The 14539-nt window shown below is 42.8% G+C and overlaps 2 protein-coding genes across 4 annotated transcripts in view; one reads left to right on the top strand and one right to left on the bottom strand.

Annotated features, from left to right (window-relative positions):
* Nucleotides 1-14539, bottom strand: part of LOC117806657 (leucine-rich repeat and fibronectin type-III domain-containing protein 2) — a 265838-nt gene that overhangs the window by 195569 nt on the left and 55730 nt on the right. The gene's annotated exons all lie outside the window — the stretch shown is intronic.
* Nucleotides 5948-9019, top strand: LOC117806658. Its single transcript, XM_034675641.1, has 2 exons — nucleotides 5948-6055; nucleotides 6571-9019. Exon 2 carries the CDS (start codon nucleotides 7132-7134, stop codon nucleotides 8824-8826), a length of 1695 nt encoding a protein of 564 aa, XP_034531532.1. The 5' UTR covers nucleotides 5948-6055; nucleotides 6571-7131; the 3' UTR covers nucleotides 8827-9019.

Genomic DNA, 14539 nt, shown 5'->3' on the forward strand with positions numbered 1-14539 from the left:
GCACCCAATCTTTTTCATAAAATCAAAGAAAACCTCCCAAGCTGGCAGGAAATTTATTTTGGGTGCAGGTGGAGTATCTCACTTTCATCTGTTATCCCTTTCGACATGATATGTGCTACTGTAGAAGCCACACGCTGCAGTAAAGGCTAGCTAGCTGGTTCCTGAGTCCTCTTCTTCCGCTGCTTCTTCTTAGTCTTCCCTCTATTCTATGGTGGGCAGCAACCAGAGTAATAAACAACTGCTGCCTCCTAATATGAACCAATTAGTTGCACAGTTATCGCCAATTCCGAAATATTGTGACAGCCCTACTGTCGTTCTTTACATGCAGAATTGAACTAGTCATGTGAATGTCCCTAGCACACAATGCAGTACAGATAAGGCACTACCCACCAAGGTTATACATCTTGCAATGCTTGAAGTAATGTGGTTAAGACAAAATAATCCATTGAACAGTCCTTGCATACTGCACTAACCAAGCTTTTGCAGTCGTACATAAAATGCATCATGCACATGGATTGGGAGCTGTTGCATCTATTGTTTAATCCTACTCATTCTGAGCGTATAAATTCAGTTGTTACATTCTCAACATACAAAAATCCTTCAACATACAAAAGCTGCAGGTTTCACTAAACAGTGAATACAGTAGTAAGATCAAGAAAAGGAGGCCATTACCCAATCTGACAATGTGCATTCAGATATACTGTATACGTAGTCCCACATCGTGCCATGCAAGTAGAACTCATTAACACGACTACAAATTAAATAAAAGCTGCAGGGGCTGCAGTGGGAGAAATAAAATGGTCAATTTATATGCAAATCTCAACCTTTTACAGACAAGAGGCAAAAATGAAACCCCTTTTGCTCACAAATATTTTCTGCACTACATGTAATGATGTACAGTGCATAATTTGCCTGCCTGTGTGGGAGAGCTTCACCGTGTACTCATTAAAGCATCTCAAAAATGTCAACTTCTCCCATTTTCAACCCGTTCTGACATGAAAATCTGTAAATAACCTTTCAAACCATTAAACAATATGTATTAAGACAAAACAAGGAGATGTCTGGCTCGCTCTCTGTGATGTTTGTTGCAGGAGCACAGTAACACATTAATAGTGCAGTGCAACCAAGCCAAAGCAGTGCACGCAGAGCGAAATGAACTGTAAGGTCAGAGCAAGTCAGTTTCACAAATGGAAACAGAAAAAGGACAAAAAATCAAAGGGCAAGCAACACAAAGAGGAAAACATCCAAGTCTGCCTGTTCCCTTCAGATATTCAGTATTTTAAAATACAAAGCTCCCTTTTAAAGTCCATTTACACAAAACAGTGAAACACACAGTGCTGCCAATTAATAAGCAACACTTATCTACTATCACACAGCACATCATTTTGTCTGTATCAGTGAAACTGGTATGATTAGCACGCACACACACACACACACCGCACTTTCTGCAACCCTGCACCACAGCTCTGCCAAAAATGGTGGTGATATGATATCTACACAGCAACAGCCAAAACAAGAGGAACACAAACGGGTTAGTTTACCTTTGACAGGTAAATTATTCATGGACTGCACCAGAGGAGGATTTTTCTCTGTTTATACCAGTTAGATTGTGTTGATGGAGCCAAATTTGCCCTTTGGATGAAATAGATAAAAATAATGGGGCAATTGGGACAAACACAATAATGAGAGGGTCAACGCAAAGGTCAAACTGTTCAATAACAGAAACCCTGACGGAGACTCAGTCAATGTGCCGCTGATTGAAACCAATCTAACTTGAATAGGTGCATTCTGATATATAAGAGGTATTCAGTGTATCCACACATATATCTTTACGAAGAACACTATCGATGACACTGAATGGCCATTGTAAACCCTCTCATTTGATTAATCAGCTGCTTTTAGCATCGAGCTTCGCCAACTGGTGACTAAGCAAGCTGCTCTCAGCTCAGCTGTGACCAAGAGGATGTTCCTTTTCTAGCTTCCTCATCAAAGCACTTTGAAGACTGACAAAGACAAAGAATCAATAAGAATCTGAAGATGCCAGGGGTGTTCTGAATGGAATCATTTATTGGTTGTTGGTTGAAAATCTAAATTCAGACTAGCTTTCTGTTCTGATGGTAAGATAACACTCAGAAAACCAACACTATTTATTTAACACAGCTAAACACGGGATCACAGATTCTGCAGATGACATGTGACAATGAGTTTTACCCTCCTGTTATGTTGCGGGTCAAATTGATCCTTTTTAAAGTTTCAAAATCCAAAAATAATTGTTAAAAGTATAATTTCGGTATGAAACTTCTTCTGCTTGGCTTAATAGGTGAAACCAACATATACAATGGAAATGGTTGATTTCAAGTATTTGCAACCCCTCCCTGCATGTTTATAGATATACTGTTTGTGGATCAATTTGACCCTGCAGTCAAAGTGGAGGCTAAAAGGGATCAGAAGTGTCAAATACTAGTTGTTTCTTTGCAACTGTGTGACATATTTCATCGCAATCATACACACATGCACACACACACACCCTTTATCCTGATTTTTCATTAAAAACAAGTGAGATATCCTCATTAAACCATGATCTGTTAGAATTAAAGAACACCATTGCACTAAATATTGACTTAAATGGTTAGTAATAGAGTTAATAATGAGATTAAGCAAATGTTTATTGGCACTTTTGGATAATTAAATATGCCCCGCGTTAAATTGACCCAGGAACATTATTGCTGTTCCAAAGAAACGAACATAACAGGAGGGTTTACAAATGAACAACTAATGTTACACCAGTTGGACATAGGGCGTGCAACAGTGACCTTTTCTTGCTCTGCGTGTCTGCATTGTGCGTCTGTAGCATGTATTGTGTGCCTGGCAGCTTCATGTCTTGTTACTGGAAACTCTTGTACACCAAGGAGACTTCTGCTTGTGTATTGTGTGAAGCCAGATGTCAATGTTGCATGTTAGTCACGAACCTTTTTCCTCCTCAGTTAAGCTCCATTTTGTCCCTCAACACAAACACAACTAAACCGATAAATGATGTGAATGAAATGAGGTGGCCTTGTACTCAATTCAATATTCTACATGTATCGACTGTATCACACAATCTGCTGGGGGACTGAGTATGTTAGACCTACTTGAATCAATGCATAAAGCTCCAAACATGGTTTGACTTGGGAAGCAACACCAACTGTACAATCAAGGTTTACCTTGATCCAATTTTTCAATGTTTACTGCCCCTACGGTGTTCAAATGAAACAGCAGGTGGGAGTTAGAACTCCATGGTCTACTGGAAACAGATCAAATAAATGTTTAATCCCTCACATTCTTGCCTGGAAAGTCAAGGAAAACCGTGGAACCCAGTAATCCTGTTTTCCCCCTTTCCCCTATTTCATCCTCGCCATCTTACCTAAAAGGGTTTTTGTCATTTCTGTGCTCCTGTCACACTCTACGTGCTTTACAGTCTGAAACATGGACTCCTTTTTTATCCATGACCTTCACCTGACACTGTTATTTAGACTATTTAATAGATATTTGCCTTTTCCTGCACTTCCCTTTATTTAATTTACAGAACAAAATGGTTAAAAATGTAAATGTCCTTGTAATGGGCTTGAGGGTGCAGAGGTGTGTTTACAATGACTTAACTGAATATGAGAAGACACAAGATCTGGCAAAAGGTCTTGATTGCTTCAAAGGTCACAGTTGAATGCACAAAGACTCAGCAAACCAAGCAGCTGGGTTCAATTGAATCAGCAACACACCTAGAAGTAAAGTGGTGAGTTCTTAAAGCTGATTTATACTTCTGTGTCTCCCCTACGCAGCAGGGGCTGACATTGACATTAGCACCACATACTTGTGCGTCGATGTGTCTGTGTCGCGCAGGAAATCTCCACCAAAACGCTTGAGGACAGTGCGGTCCCTCAGATAGCCGTCGCCTGCTTCTGGCCCCGCTACGATCTCTGTTTATTTTTCCACAGCGATTCAGAGCGTGTTGTATTAATCTACAGCTGATACATGTTGCTGTTTATTATACAGACATGATTACAGGGAAGAATAGAGAGGAGGAGATTAAATATACAGCTGATGTGCAGCCGTTGAGCGGGGATCATGGAAGTGCTGTAAATGCAGGAAATACAATGCTGCCAAGCGGACCAATATCAGGGCTTGCGGTCCGCATCGATTCTACGGGTAGTTACATTTTGGAGGAGGTGCTCATCAGCTAGGTGCGTAGGCCTCTGCATAGGTACGGGAGCTACGCGGACCTCCAGCGTAAGCTACGCCGCCGATTTGACACAGAAGTATAAATCAGGCTTATCGCTTGGCTCATTCTTCTGCATTGACTCTATGCCGATGTATGAGCTGGTCAGATTGCCTGTTTCAAGTCCTGCTTTGTCTTCTGCTTTTTTTTGTTTGTGCACAGGGAACTACGGCGACTCTGAGCATGTTATGTTAAGTTGGAGTTGATGAATGCTGACATTGATCAAACGGCATTTATTTCAAAGAAGAAAAGAGAGGAGGTGAAATGTACGGTTCGATGCGCAACGTTTCATGGATACTGTAAGTGCAGGAAACAAGATACTGCCCAGCAGACCAATCACATGGATTCGAGTCTGCATTGTTTGAACACATAGTTCCATTTTTAAGAAGGTGAACATCATGCTTTGTGTGTAGGCTGCAGAGCTTCACGGACATATGGTGTCCATTTCACATAGAAGCATAAACCAGCCTTTATACTTTCCCTGTTTTACCAGCAGTTGAAATTAGAATCGTACATAGCACAAGGCCAGTAAAGGGATGGATTGTGTGTTGTGTGAAAAAAGCTTAAAGATAATGGCAAAACTGTGGTAGGGGAAATGTCAAGTGGTGAGAAGATATGGAACCCCGAGGCCGGTATAGCTTTTACATTCACATCGTGATGGTGTAAAATGATTTTTGTCCATTTTCCTTCTCAGCTTCCCTCAGAGCACAGCAGCCCCCTGGGACATGCCCTCAAAGAGCAGGCAGGGGACAGGGGACAGCACCCAGCACTTCTCCTGAAGCAGATATTTTTTACTCATGCAGGCCTTGATTTAAGATCCAAAGCATCTCAACAGGCCAGAGAATCCTAATGGATATCCTACAGTGTTTAACAAGCACAGACAGAGGCATGGAGGGCTGGTGTGCTGGAACACAGAATCGTTCTTCCTTGAAGAACGAGCAAAAGGAAAATCACAGGAACTTATTCCATGCACTGGGTGGTAGCACTTTCTCTTTGAGCCAATTGTTCTTGGCATTTCTACAGACCACATACTGAGACTTTAAAAGTACATTCAATACTTCAAGATGGAAAATAAAATGTCTGACTTCATCTTCAATTCTAGGTTCAGAGTTACCTGCATTAAAACTTCAGCATGCAGCTTGCATGCCTGTCTAAATTCGGTGCCCAGTCCTTTTTACCCCTACATACTGTTCATATTATACGCCTTTACAGGTTGGGGGTTCCTTTATAGCAAGTGTAACATACCAAATGTTGAACAACAGCCCTGTTTAGAATGTATAAATATAATAAACATTTTTTTTAGAGCTTTTTTTTATTATAAAATCATCTACCATCACATAACATCGTGTCCTGTTTTAACTCAGACCTAAAAACATAACAGCCATCATGATTTAAATATATTTTACTGAAACTGACAAAAGGTACAAACATTTTGGAAGGGTTTATTATAAAACCACATGTAACCATTACAACCTTTAACTGTCCTAAAATCCTCATAACTAAATGTAACCCACATAAAAGTAGATGGGTATTAAAGGGTTAACTCCTCGCGAGTCACCCTGTTTGATCATCAGCGCACCCTGTAGCTCGACCGGTGAGAGAGAAACGCCCCTAAAAAAACACAGATCCTGCCGAGAGTGAAAGGTGTGAAGTGTGTGATGCAGAGCTTAAAACTTTGTATGATATCACGATAATATAAGTGCATAAACAAGTTAAATCCTAGCTAGACTGTCGGTCTGGTTCTGGACGGGTTTCTAACTGGTGTCACGGACGCAGGATTTTGTTGTTTCCTTTGAAGCTCCGGTGAGTTGAAGTAGCATGTGTGAGCTAAGCTAATAGCATGGCATCTTGCTAGCTAAATGTAATAGCCTACAGTGTGAGGAATTCAGTTCATTTTATGTGAGATTAAGCTTAAAAACCAATCGGAGTATTTTGACAGTGTTCTGGAAGTATGTTGGTAATTGTTTGAATGTAAGCAGTATGTCAAATGTGGTTCATTATGTTGTTTCATGCTGTTAAGATAACAGTAAATATAGTTATGGCAGTTTCATGCTTAGAAGAGGGATTCTTCATGTTCAGCTCCTTGTTAAAGGGATATAATGTCATATTAGTAAAAGTTGTGAGAAAAAGGTTTCATTTATGCTTTACTGAAGCAGATGACATTTAATTTTAGTGAAATACTATAAATTACAGGACAATTCTTTATAGAAAATATAAAGTAATTGAGTTTTGAGAAATTTGATGAGATCTCATTGATAGACAGACTGTATGATGATTTATTCTGATGACTGATTATTTATTCTGTACTGTGAGTACAGATTGGTTTTTGAGGACCCTGGATTGTGGCTTAGAGTACTATACTCTTTGCTGGAAACTGATGGCGAGCCAGTCCCAACGTCGAGACATCCCAAAGACAGCCTGAACGCAGTGTGGCCAGCTGCGTCAGATTCGTCCAACAGGATCAGAGATTCCAGATTCCAGATAAGGAATAATCATCATCACATGCACTTTATTCTACCCGGGTAGAGAGAGACATTTAAGACTAAACCCAGACTAAAGACATTTATATTTTTCTATATTTTGTTTTTGGTACAGAGCTCATTTATTTTTGGGGAAAACTTTATATTGTTGTAACCTGCAAGGCAAATGTTTGCTACACTGTAAATAAATCTGCCAACTGTTATTACCACTTAACCTTCTCCTTTCATATTTACTCCTCAGAACCTAGGTAAATACTGTAGCTTCTTGGCCTTAATTGAACACAAGTGCTACATAAATTTGGCGAGCCAGCCAGGAGCAGTTTGAAATTTCATAAATACAGTTTGGCAGTTTTATCAAAAACTTCACTGTTGCAAACATTGCACTTACTTACCTGCATTATGGATGTTGTAGAGTCTCAAGGTATTAAGGTACCAAATTCAGTTCTTATCAGTGGGTTAGCTGGTACAGAGGTAGATGAAGAGGTGATCGAGTTCTTGAAGACATATGGGTCAATTTCAAGAGTAGTGAAGGTTGACAGTTCTGACCCTGAGTTTAAGAACACAGCAATAGTTGAGTTTCAGTTCGGCACAGCTATTGAAGCACTCCAAGATGAATTACCACTTCGCAAAGCCACCTCTAACCCTAGCATTACCCATGATATTCAACTTTTGTCTACACTATACAGTACTAAGCTAACCTCTAGCCTAACTCAGTCCTACTTAACTGACTTAAAGGGAGTTGCAAAGGTTAGTGGTGCGGACTATGAGCGGATACTGCTAGAAGAGCTATCCAAAATTCAGAAATCAACAGAGAGTAAGGGCATAGCTCCATTTGAGGAGCCTACAGAGGCTCAAACCCCCCTTTTTGTCTCTGATACAGAGGTTGTAGCCTCCTTGGATCCTGTTCCAGCCCAGATCAGTCAGGTCGATTACTCGGTCAGCTCTAAAAGTGACATCCCACCACCTACTTTAAATCAGGGCTTTAAAGCCTCACCTGCTGCTGAGAGACCCGACTGCTGCTTGTCAACTGAACAGATCAGTACCCCTGAAGTCCAAAGAGTGGTGGTTGAACACATTGTGAAAAGCCAGTCTCAAGCATACCAAGGCTCCTCTAAGTTCAGACCATTCTCCGGGAAAAATCCATGTCCTAACCTGGAAGTTGACTATGAAACCTGGCGTAGTAATGTCGACTTCTATCTTGCAGATCCCACTGTCCCTGAGAGACAAGTGGTACGGAAAATCATAGAGAGCCTTTTGGCCCCTGCTGCCAACATTGTGAAACATCTTGGGCCTCTTTCACGCCCCTTGGATTTCTTGAGCCTCCTTGATTCGGCTTATGGTACCGTGGATGATGTTGATGAACTATTCGCGAAATATCTGAACACCAATCAAAATGCAGGTGAAAAGCCCTCTGTGTATTTACATCGCCTGCAGTCCACGTTGAGCAAGGTTGTAAAAGGAGGTGGTATTGCAGCCAGTGACTCTGACCGCCAACTGCTAAAACAGTTTTGTAGGGGTTGCTGGAACAACAGTTTAATCACCAGTCTCCAGCTGGAGCAAAAGAAATCCAACCCACCCCCATTTTCTGAGCTGTTGCTGTTGCTGCGAACTGAGGAGGATAAGCAAGCTGCAAAATCCAACCGCATGAAGCAGCACCTTGGATTCTCGAAGTTAAAGGTTCAGTCCAACCCACAAAGTGTGTACTCAGACACAGGTATGTCAGCTGATGATGATGACACAACCCTTGGAGTGACAATGAAGCTACAGAAGCAAGTTGCCCGACTCCAAGCGCAGTTGACCACCCTGAAAGCCAGTATGGATGAACCTTTAAACAGAACAACTCCTACTAAGGCACCAAAAGCAAAGAAAGGTAAACCAAAAGAAACAGCAAAGAGCCTTCCACAGTCCAGTGCTAATTTTGGTAAGAGTAACAGGAGACCTCGTCCCTGGTACTGTTTCAACTGTGGTGAAGATGGGCATATAGCCCCATCGTGCACCAATGACCCCAACCCTGATGTTGTGGAAGCTAAACGAAAAGAACTAAAGGAAAAGCAAAGATCCTGGGACGAACAAAACACATCAGATTTAAACTAAGTTCTGTTCCAGTTGAGGGACAAACTGGAACACGCATTAATGTCAGTCCCAAACTTAAAGCTGCATTGAAGACACAATCTCATTCACCCAACTCAAAGCACAAAATACCTAAAGGGTTAGTTGGTAGGAAATGCACAGTTAATGTCACTGTAGCTGGAGTGAACTGCAACTCTTTGTTGGACACTGGGTCTCAGGTGACTACAGTTTCAGCCTCCTTCTACAATGAAAACCTGTCAGATCAGCCTATCCAGTCTATCGATCTTCTTGAAGTTGAAGGTGCCAACGGTCAAGCTGTCCCATATTTGGGATATGTGGAAGTCAACATTGGGTTTCCAAAAGACTTTGTTGACACACAGCCTGAAGTCTCCACCTTGGCTTTGGTTGTTCCTGATTTAAGATCCAGCACTGATATGCCTGTCTTGATTGGCACAAATGCACTTGATGTTCTTTACGAAGAGCACTGTCAGGATAAAGCTGTGCATGACATTTCCTCTGTCTATGGCTATAGACAGATCCTGAGGACACTTGCACTCAGAAACAAAATCAACACTTCTGGGAAGATCGGTCTCATGACATTACGAGACAACAAACAAGCATTCATTCCAGCTCATGAAAGAGTCTGTCTTGAAGGCTACATCAATGCCAACGCCACCACTGGTGAGAGATGGGCAGTGTTGGAGCAACCAACCACATCTGCTTTACCTGGTGGGATCTTTATTGATTGTTGCCTCATCACATTGCCGAGTCACCATCCTCAAAAGTTTCCTGTGTGGGTGAGAAATGAGACAGATCATGACATAACACTCCCTACAAACTGTGTTGTTGCTGAACTGCATGTTGCTGATCAGGTCTATGAGAACCGAACCCCACACAGCACAGACTCTGTCACTGCAGAATGTTGTCGTGTCTCTTCTCCAGCCTCTGGTCAGCCTGCTGAGACCAAGTCAACATTTGATTTTGCTGATTCTCCACTGCCAGAAGAATGGAAGAGCAGGGTCACACAGAGTCTCAGCGCCTATTCTGATGTCTTTGCAAACAATGATCTTGATTTTGGTCATGCTACTAAGGTCAAGCATAAGATAAAGCTTAAAGATGAGACACCATTTAAGCAAAGGTCCAGACCTATACACCCAAATGACTACGAAGCTGTGAGAAAGCACCTTCAAACCCTCTTGGAAGCTGGGGTGATCCGGGAATCCGAATCCCCCTACTCATCACCCATCGTTGTGGTCAAGAAAAAGAATGGTGAAGTTCGACTATGTGTTGACTATCGGAAACTTAACACACAAACGATAAGGGATGCCTACGCACTGCCTCACCTGGAAGAAACCTTCTCAGCCCTCTCCGGCTCAAAGTGGTTCTCGGTGATGGATTTGAAGTCAGGCTATTATCAGATCGAAATGGAAGAGAATGACAAGCCCAAGACTGCCTTTGTTTGCCCTTTGGGGTTTTGGGAGTTCAATCGAATGCCCCAGGGCATAACCAATGCTCCTAGCACCTTTCAACGATTAATGGAGCGGTGTATGGGAGACATTCACCTGAAAGAAGTGCTGGTGTTTCTGGACGATTTGATTGTGTTCTCCGATTCCCTAGAGGAACATGAAAAACGGCTACAGCACGTCCTCCAACGTCTGAGGGAAAATGGTTTGAAACTGTCTCCTAAAAAATGCAAATTCTTTCAGACGTCTGTACGCTACTTGGGTCATATCGTCTCCAGAGATGGGGTTAAGACAGATCCTGAAAAAATTGCTGCCATAAAAACATGGCCAGTGCCCCAGACCCTCAAACAACTCAAGTCATTTTTAGGTTTTACTGGCTATTATCGCCGCTTTGTCAAAGACTACTCAAAGATAGTCAAACCTTTAAATGACCTCACAGCAGGTTACCCACCTGTCAGGAAGGGGCAGAAGAGTACAGCTTGTCAGGGAAAGTATCTGAACCCAAAGGAGCCACTTACAGACAGGTGGACTCCTCCTTGTCAGGAAGCTTTTGAGTGTGTTAAGGAGAGGTTAACATCAGCTCCAGTACTGGGTTTTGCCAATCCACAGCAACCTTATGTCCTCCATACGGACGCAAGTACCACTGGTTTGGGTGCTGCTCTATATCAGGAGCAGGATGGTAACATGCAAGTCATTGCCTATGCCAGTAGAGGACTTGCGCCAAGTGAGGCTAGGTACCCAGCGCACAAGTTGGAGTTTTTGGCCCTAAAATGGTCAGTTGTGGAAAAATTTCATGACTACCTCTATGGCAAAACATTCACAGTGGTAACTGACAATAATCCACTGACATACCTACTTACGTCAGCCAAACTGGACGCAGCCAGTTACCGTTGGTTAGCGGCTCTTTCCACCTTTGATTTCCATATCAAGTATAGGGCTGGGAAAAATAACCAGGATGCTGATGGGCTGTCACGGCGGCCTCATGACGAGTTGGCTGCTGACAGTGATTCGCATGAGGAGGAAGAGCGCATCAAAAGGTTCGCCTCACATCTTCTGTCATCACCAACAGAACACTGCGGTTTCAGTTCAGATGCAGTTACAGCTGTGTGTCACCGGCATCTTTTCCATGAGACAGATAATCATTCTCCTTCCATCACCTTGGTTGAGTCTCTGGCCATACATGCTGATGCTGTACCAGATGTGTATGGCGAAGAGGAGTTATCAGGTCAAGTGACTGTGCCTGCTTTCTCTGAAAATGACCTCAAAGAACATCAAGAAGCTGATCCGAACATAAGCCAAATGATAAAGTTGTTGAAAGCTGGGTGTGATGTGCCTCACCACCTCAAAATTGACTCCCCTGACCTCAGATTGATGTTGAAAGAGTGGAAGCGTCTAGAAATGAGGAATGGTCTTCTGTGTAGGAGGAGGGAATGTGAGAATCTGACCACTTACCAGCTTGTACTCCCAGCGTCCTTAAGGCCAACTGTTCTCACATGCCTCCATGACGATATGGGGCACATGGGCTGCGAGCGGACCCAAGATCTGGTGAGATCCCGATTCTATTGGCCGAAAATGGCAACAGATGTGGAAAACAAGTTAAAGAGCTGCGGACGCTGTGTCAGAAGGAAGTCTCAACCCGAAAGGGCAGCGCCTCTGGTTAACATCCGGACATCGCGACCAATGGAATTGGTCTGCATGGATTTCTTGTCACTGGAACCTGACAGCAGGAATACAAAGGACATTTTAGTCATTACGGACCATTTCACCAAGTACGCCGTAGCTTTGCCTACTCGAGACCAGAAGGCTAACACTGTTGCTAAATGTCTTTGGGAACAATTCCTGGTGCACTATGGGTTCCCTGAACGCCTTCATAGCGACCAAGGCAGAGATTTCGAATCTCGTGTCATCAAGGAACTCTGTGCTATGACAGGTACCAAGAAGGTGAGAACAAGCCCTTATCATCCGAGGGGCAACCCTGTCGAGCGCTTCAATCGTACTCTTCTCAGCATGCTGGGTACATTGAATGATGAACAAAAGACTCACTGGAGGGATTTTGTCAAAACTCTTGCTCATGCCTACAACTGTACTAAGAACGAGGTTACTGGATTCAGCCCCTACGAGCTGATGTTTGGCCGACAACCCCGGCTACCAGTAGACCTCGCATTCGGGTTGCCAGTTTGGGAAGCACAGCAGGCATCACACTCTCAGTATGTCCGCAACCTGAAAGCTCGTCTGGAGGAGAGCTATCAAATTGCTCTGGACAATTCACAGAAGCTGGCTGAACGAAACAAACATCGCTTTGACAAACGTGTCAGAGAATCAACTCTGAAAGTGGGTGACCGAGTCCTGGTGAGGAATGTCCGTCTGCGTAACAAACACAAACTCGCTGACAAATGGGAGTCTACTGTTTATCATGTTCTGGAACAAATGGGAGATCTGCCTGTCTATAGGGTTCAGTCAGTGAATGGAAATGCCCCAATCAGAACCCTTCATAGGGATCTCTTGCTCTCTTGTGGAAACTTGTCTGAAGAGGATGAGGTGGACAAGCCAAACACTCCCCGTCGGCCCAGAACTAGACAAACCCTCTCCCAGCAGCAAGAGCAGGATTTCTCCGATTCTGATGATGAATGCCCAAGTTTGCATGAAGAACCAACTGTTCACACAGAGATACTCACTGAAGTGTATGACATTTCAAGAGACATGAGAACTTCCACTGCCTCTGACACCCAGATTCCACCTGTACCATTTCAGACCCCACCACTGCCACCTGCAGATGACTCTCAGCTGTCACCAGCTGATGAAGCAGAAAATGGTCCTGACCAGATTGTCGGATGTCAGGAGTCTGATGGTGCAGCCGAGCTGCTTGATGGAGATGTAGCACCGTGTGATGCTGACAAAGACAATGAGCAAATGTTAGGAGATTCAGATGATGAACATGATAAAGACAAAGAACCAGATACTGAACACTCAGAGATGGAAGTGAACCAACAAACTGAAGAAGAGCAAGGCACAGACAGAGAAAATGGTGAAGATACAGTGATAAGGAGATCAGACAGGTTAAGACGGGCACCAGGTCGGTTCCACTATCCTCAGTTGGGGAGACCTCTGATTTCCTTTGCTCAGAGTTTATTGGAAAGCTTTAACCAAGCACTTGATTCATTCATTGACCCCAATGATCATCAAGTCTATGATAGTCTAAACATTTGAGCACATGAAGGGACTCATGCTACTTTACGGGGGGAGGGTGTAACCCACATAAAAGTAGATGGGTATTAAAGGGTTAACTCCTCGCGAGTCACCCTGTTTGATCATCAGCGCACCCTGTAGCTCGACCGGTGAGAGAGAAACGCCCCTAAAAAAACACAGATCCTGCCGAGAGTGAAAGGTGTGAAGTGTGTGATGCAGAGCTTAAAACTTTGTATGATAATCACGATAATATAAGTGCATAAACAAGTTAAATCCTAGCTAGACTGTCGGTCTGGTTCTGGACGGGTTTCTAACTGGTGTCACGGACGCAGGATTTTGTTGTTTCCTTTGAAGCTCCGGTGAGTTGAAGTAGCATGTGTGAGCTAAGCTAATAGCATGGCATCTTGCTAGCTAAATGTAATAGCCTACAGTGTGAGGAATTCAGTTCATTTTATGTGAGATTAAGCTTAAAAACCAATCGGAGTATTTTGACAGTGTTCTGGAAGTATGTTGGTAATTGTTTGAATGTAAGCAGTATGTCAAATGTGGTTCATTATGTTGTTTCATGCTGTTAAGATAACAGTAAATATAGTTATGGCAGTTTCATGCTTAGAAGAGGGATTCTTCATGTTCAGCTCCTTGTTAAAGGGATATAATGTCATATTAGTAAAAGTTGTGAGAAAAAGGTTTCATTTATGCTTTACTGAAGCAGATGACATTTAATTTTAGTGAAATACTATAAATTACAGGACAATTCTTTATAGAAAATATAAAGTAATTGAGTTTTGAGAAATTTGATGAGATCTCATTTGATAGACAGACTGTATGATGATTTATTCTGATGACTGATTATTTATTCTGTACTGTGAGTACAGATTGGTTTTTGAGGACCCTGGATTGTGGCTTAGAGTACTATACTCTTTGCTGGAAACTGATGGCGAGCCAGTCCCAACGTCGAGACATCCCAAAGACAGCCTGAACGCAGTGTGGCCAGCTGCGTCAGATTCGTCCAACAGGATCAGAGATTCCAGATTCCAGATAAGGAATAATCATCATCACATGCACTTTATTCTACCCGGGTAGAGAGA

Source organism: Notolabrus celidotus, chromosome 22 (genome assembly GCF_009762535.1).
Source record: "Notolabrus celidotus isolate fNotCel1 chromosome 22, fNotCel1.pri, whole genome shotgun sequence".
Classification (NCBI taxonomy): Eukaryota; Metazoa; Chordata; class Actinopteri; order Labriformes; family Labridae; genus Notolabrus; species Notolabrus celidotus.

Bases quoted from the DNA above. Each gene is read 5' to 3' on its own strand.
- LOC117806658 (XM_034675641.1), top strand. From the start codon at position 7,132: ATGGATGTTGTAGAGTCTCAAGGTATTAAGGTACCAAATTCAGTTCTT.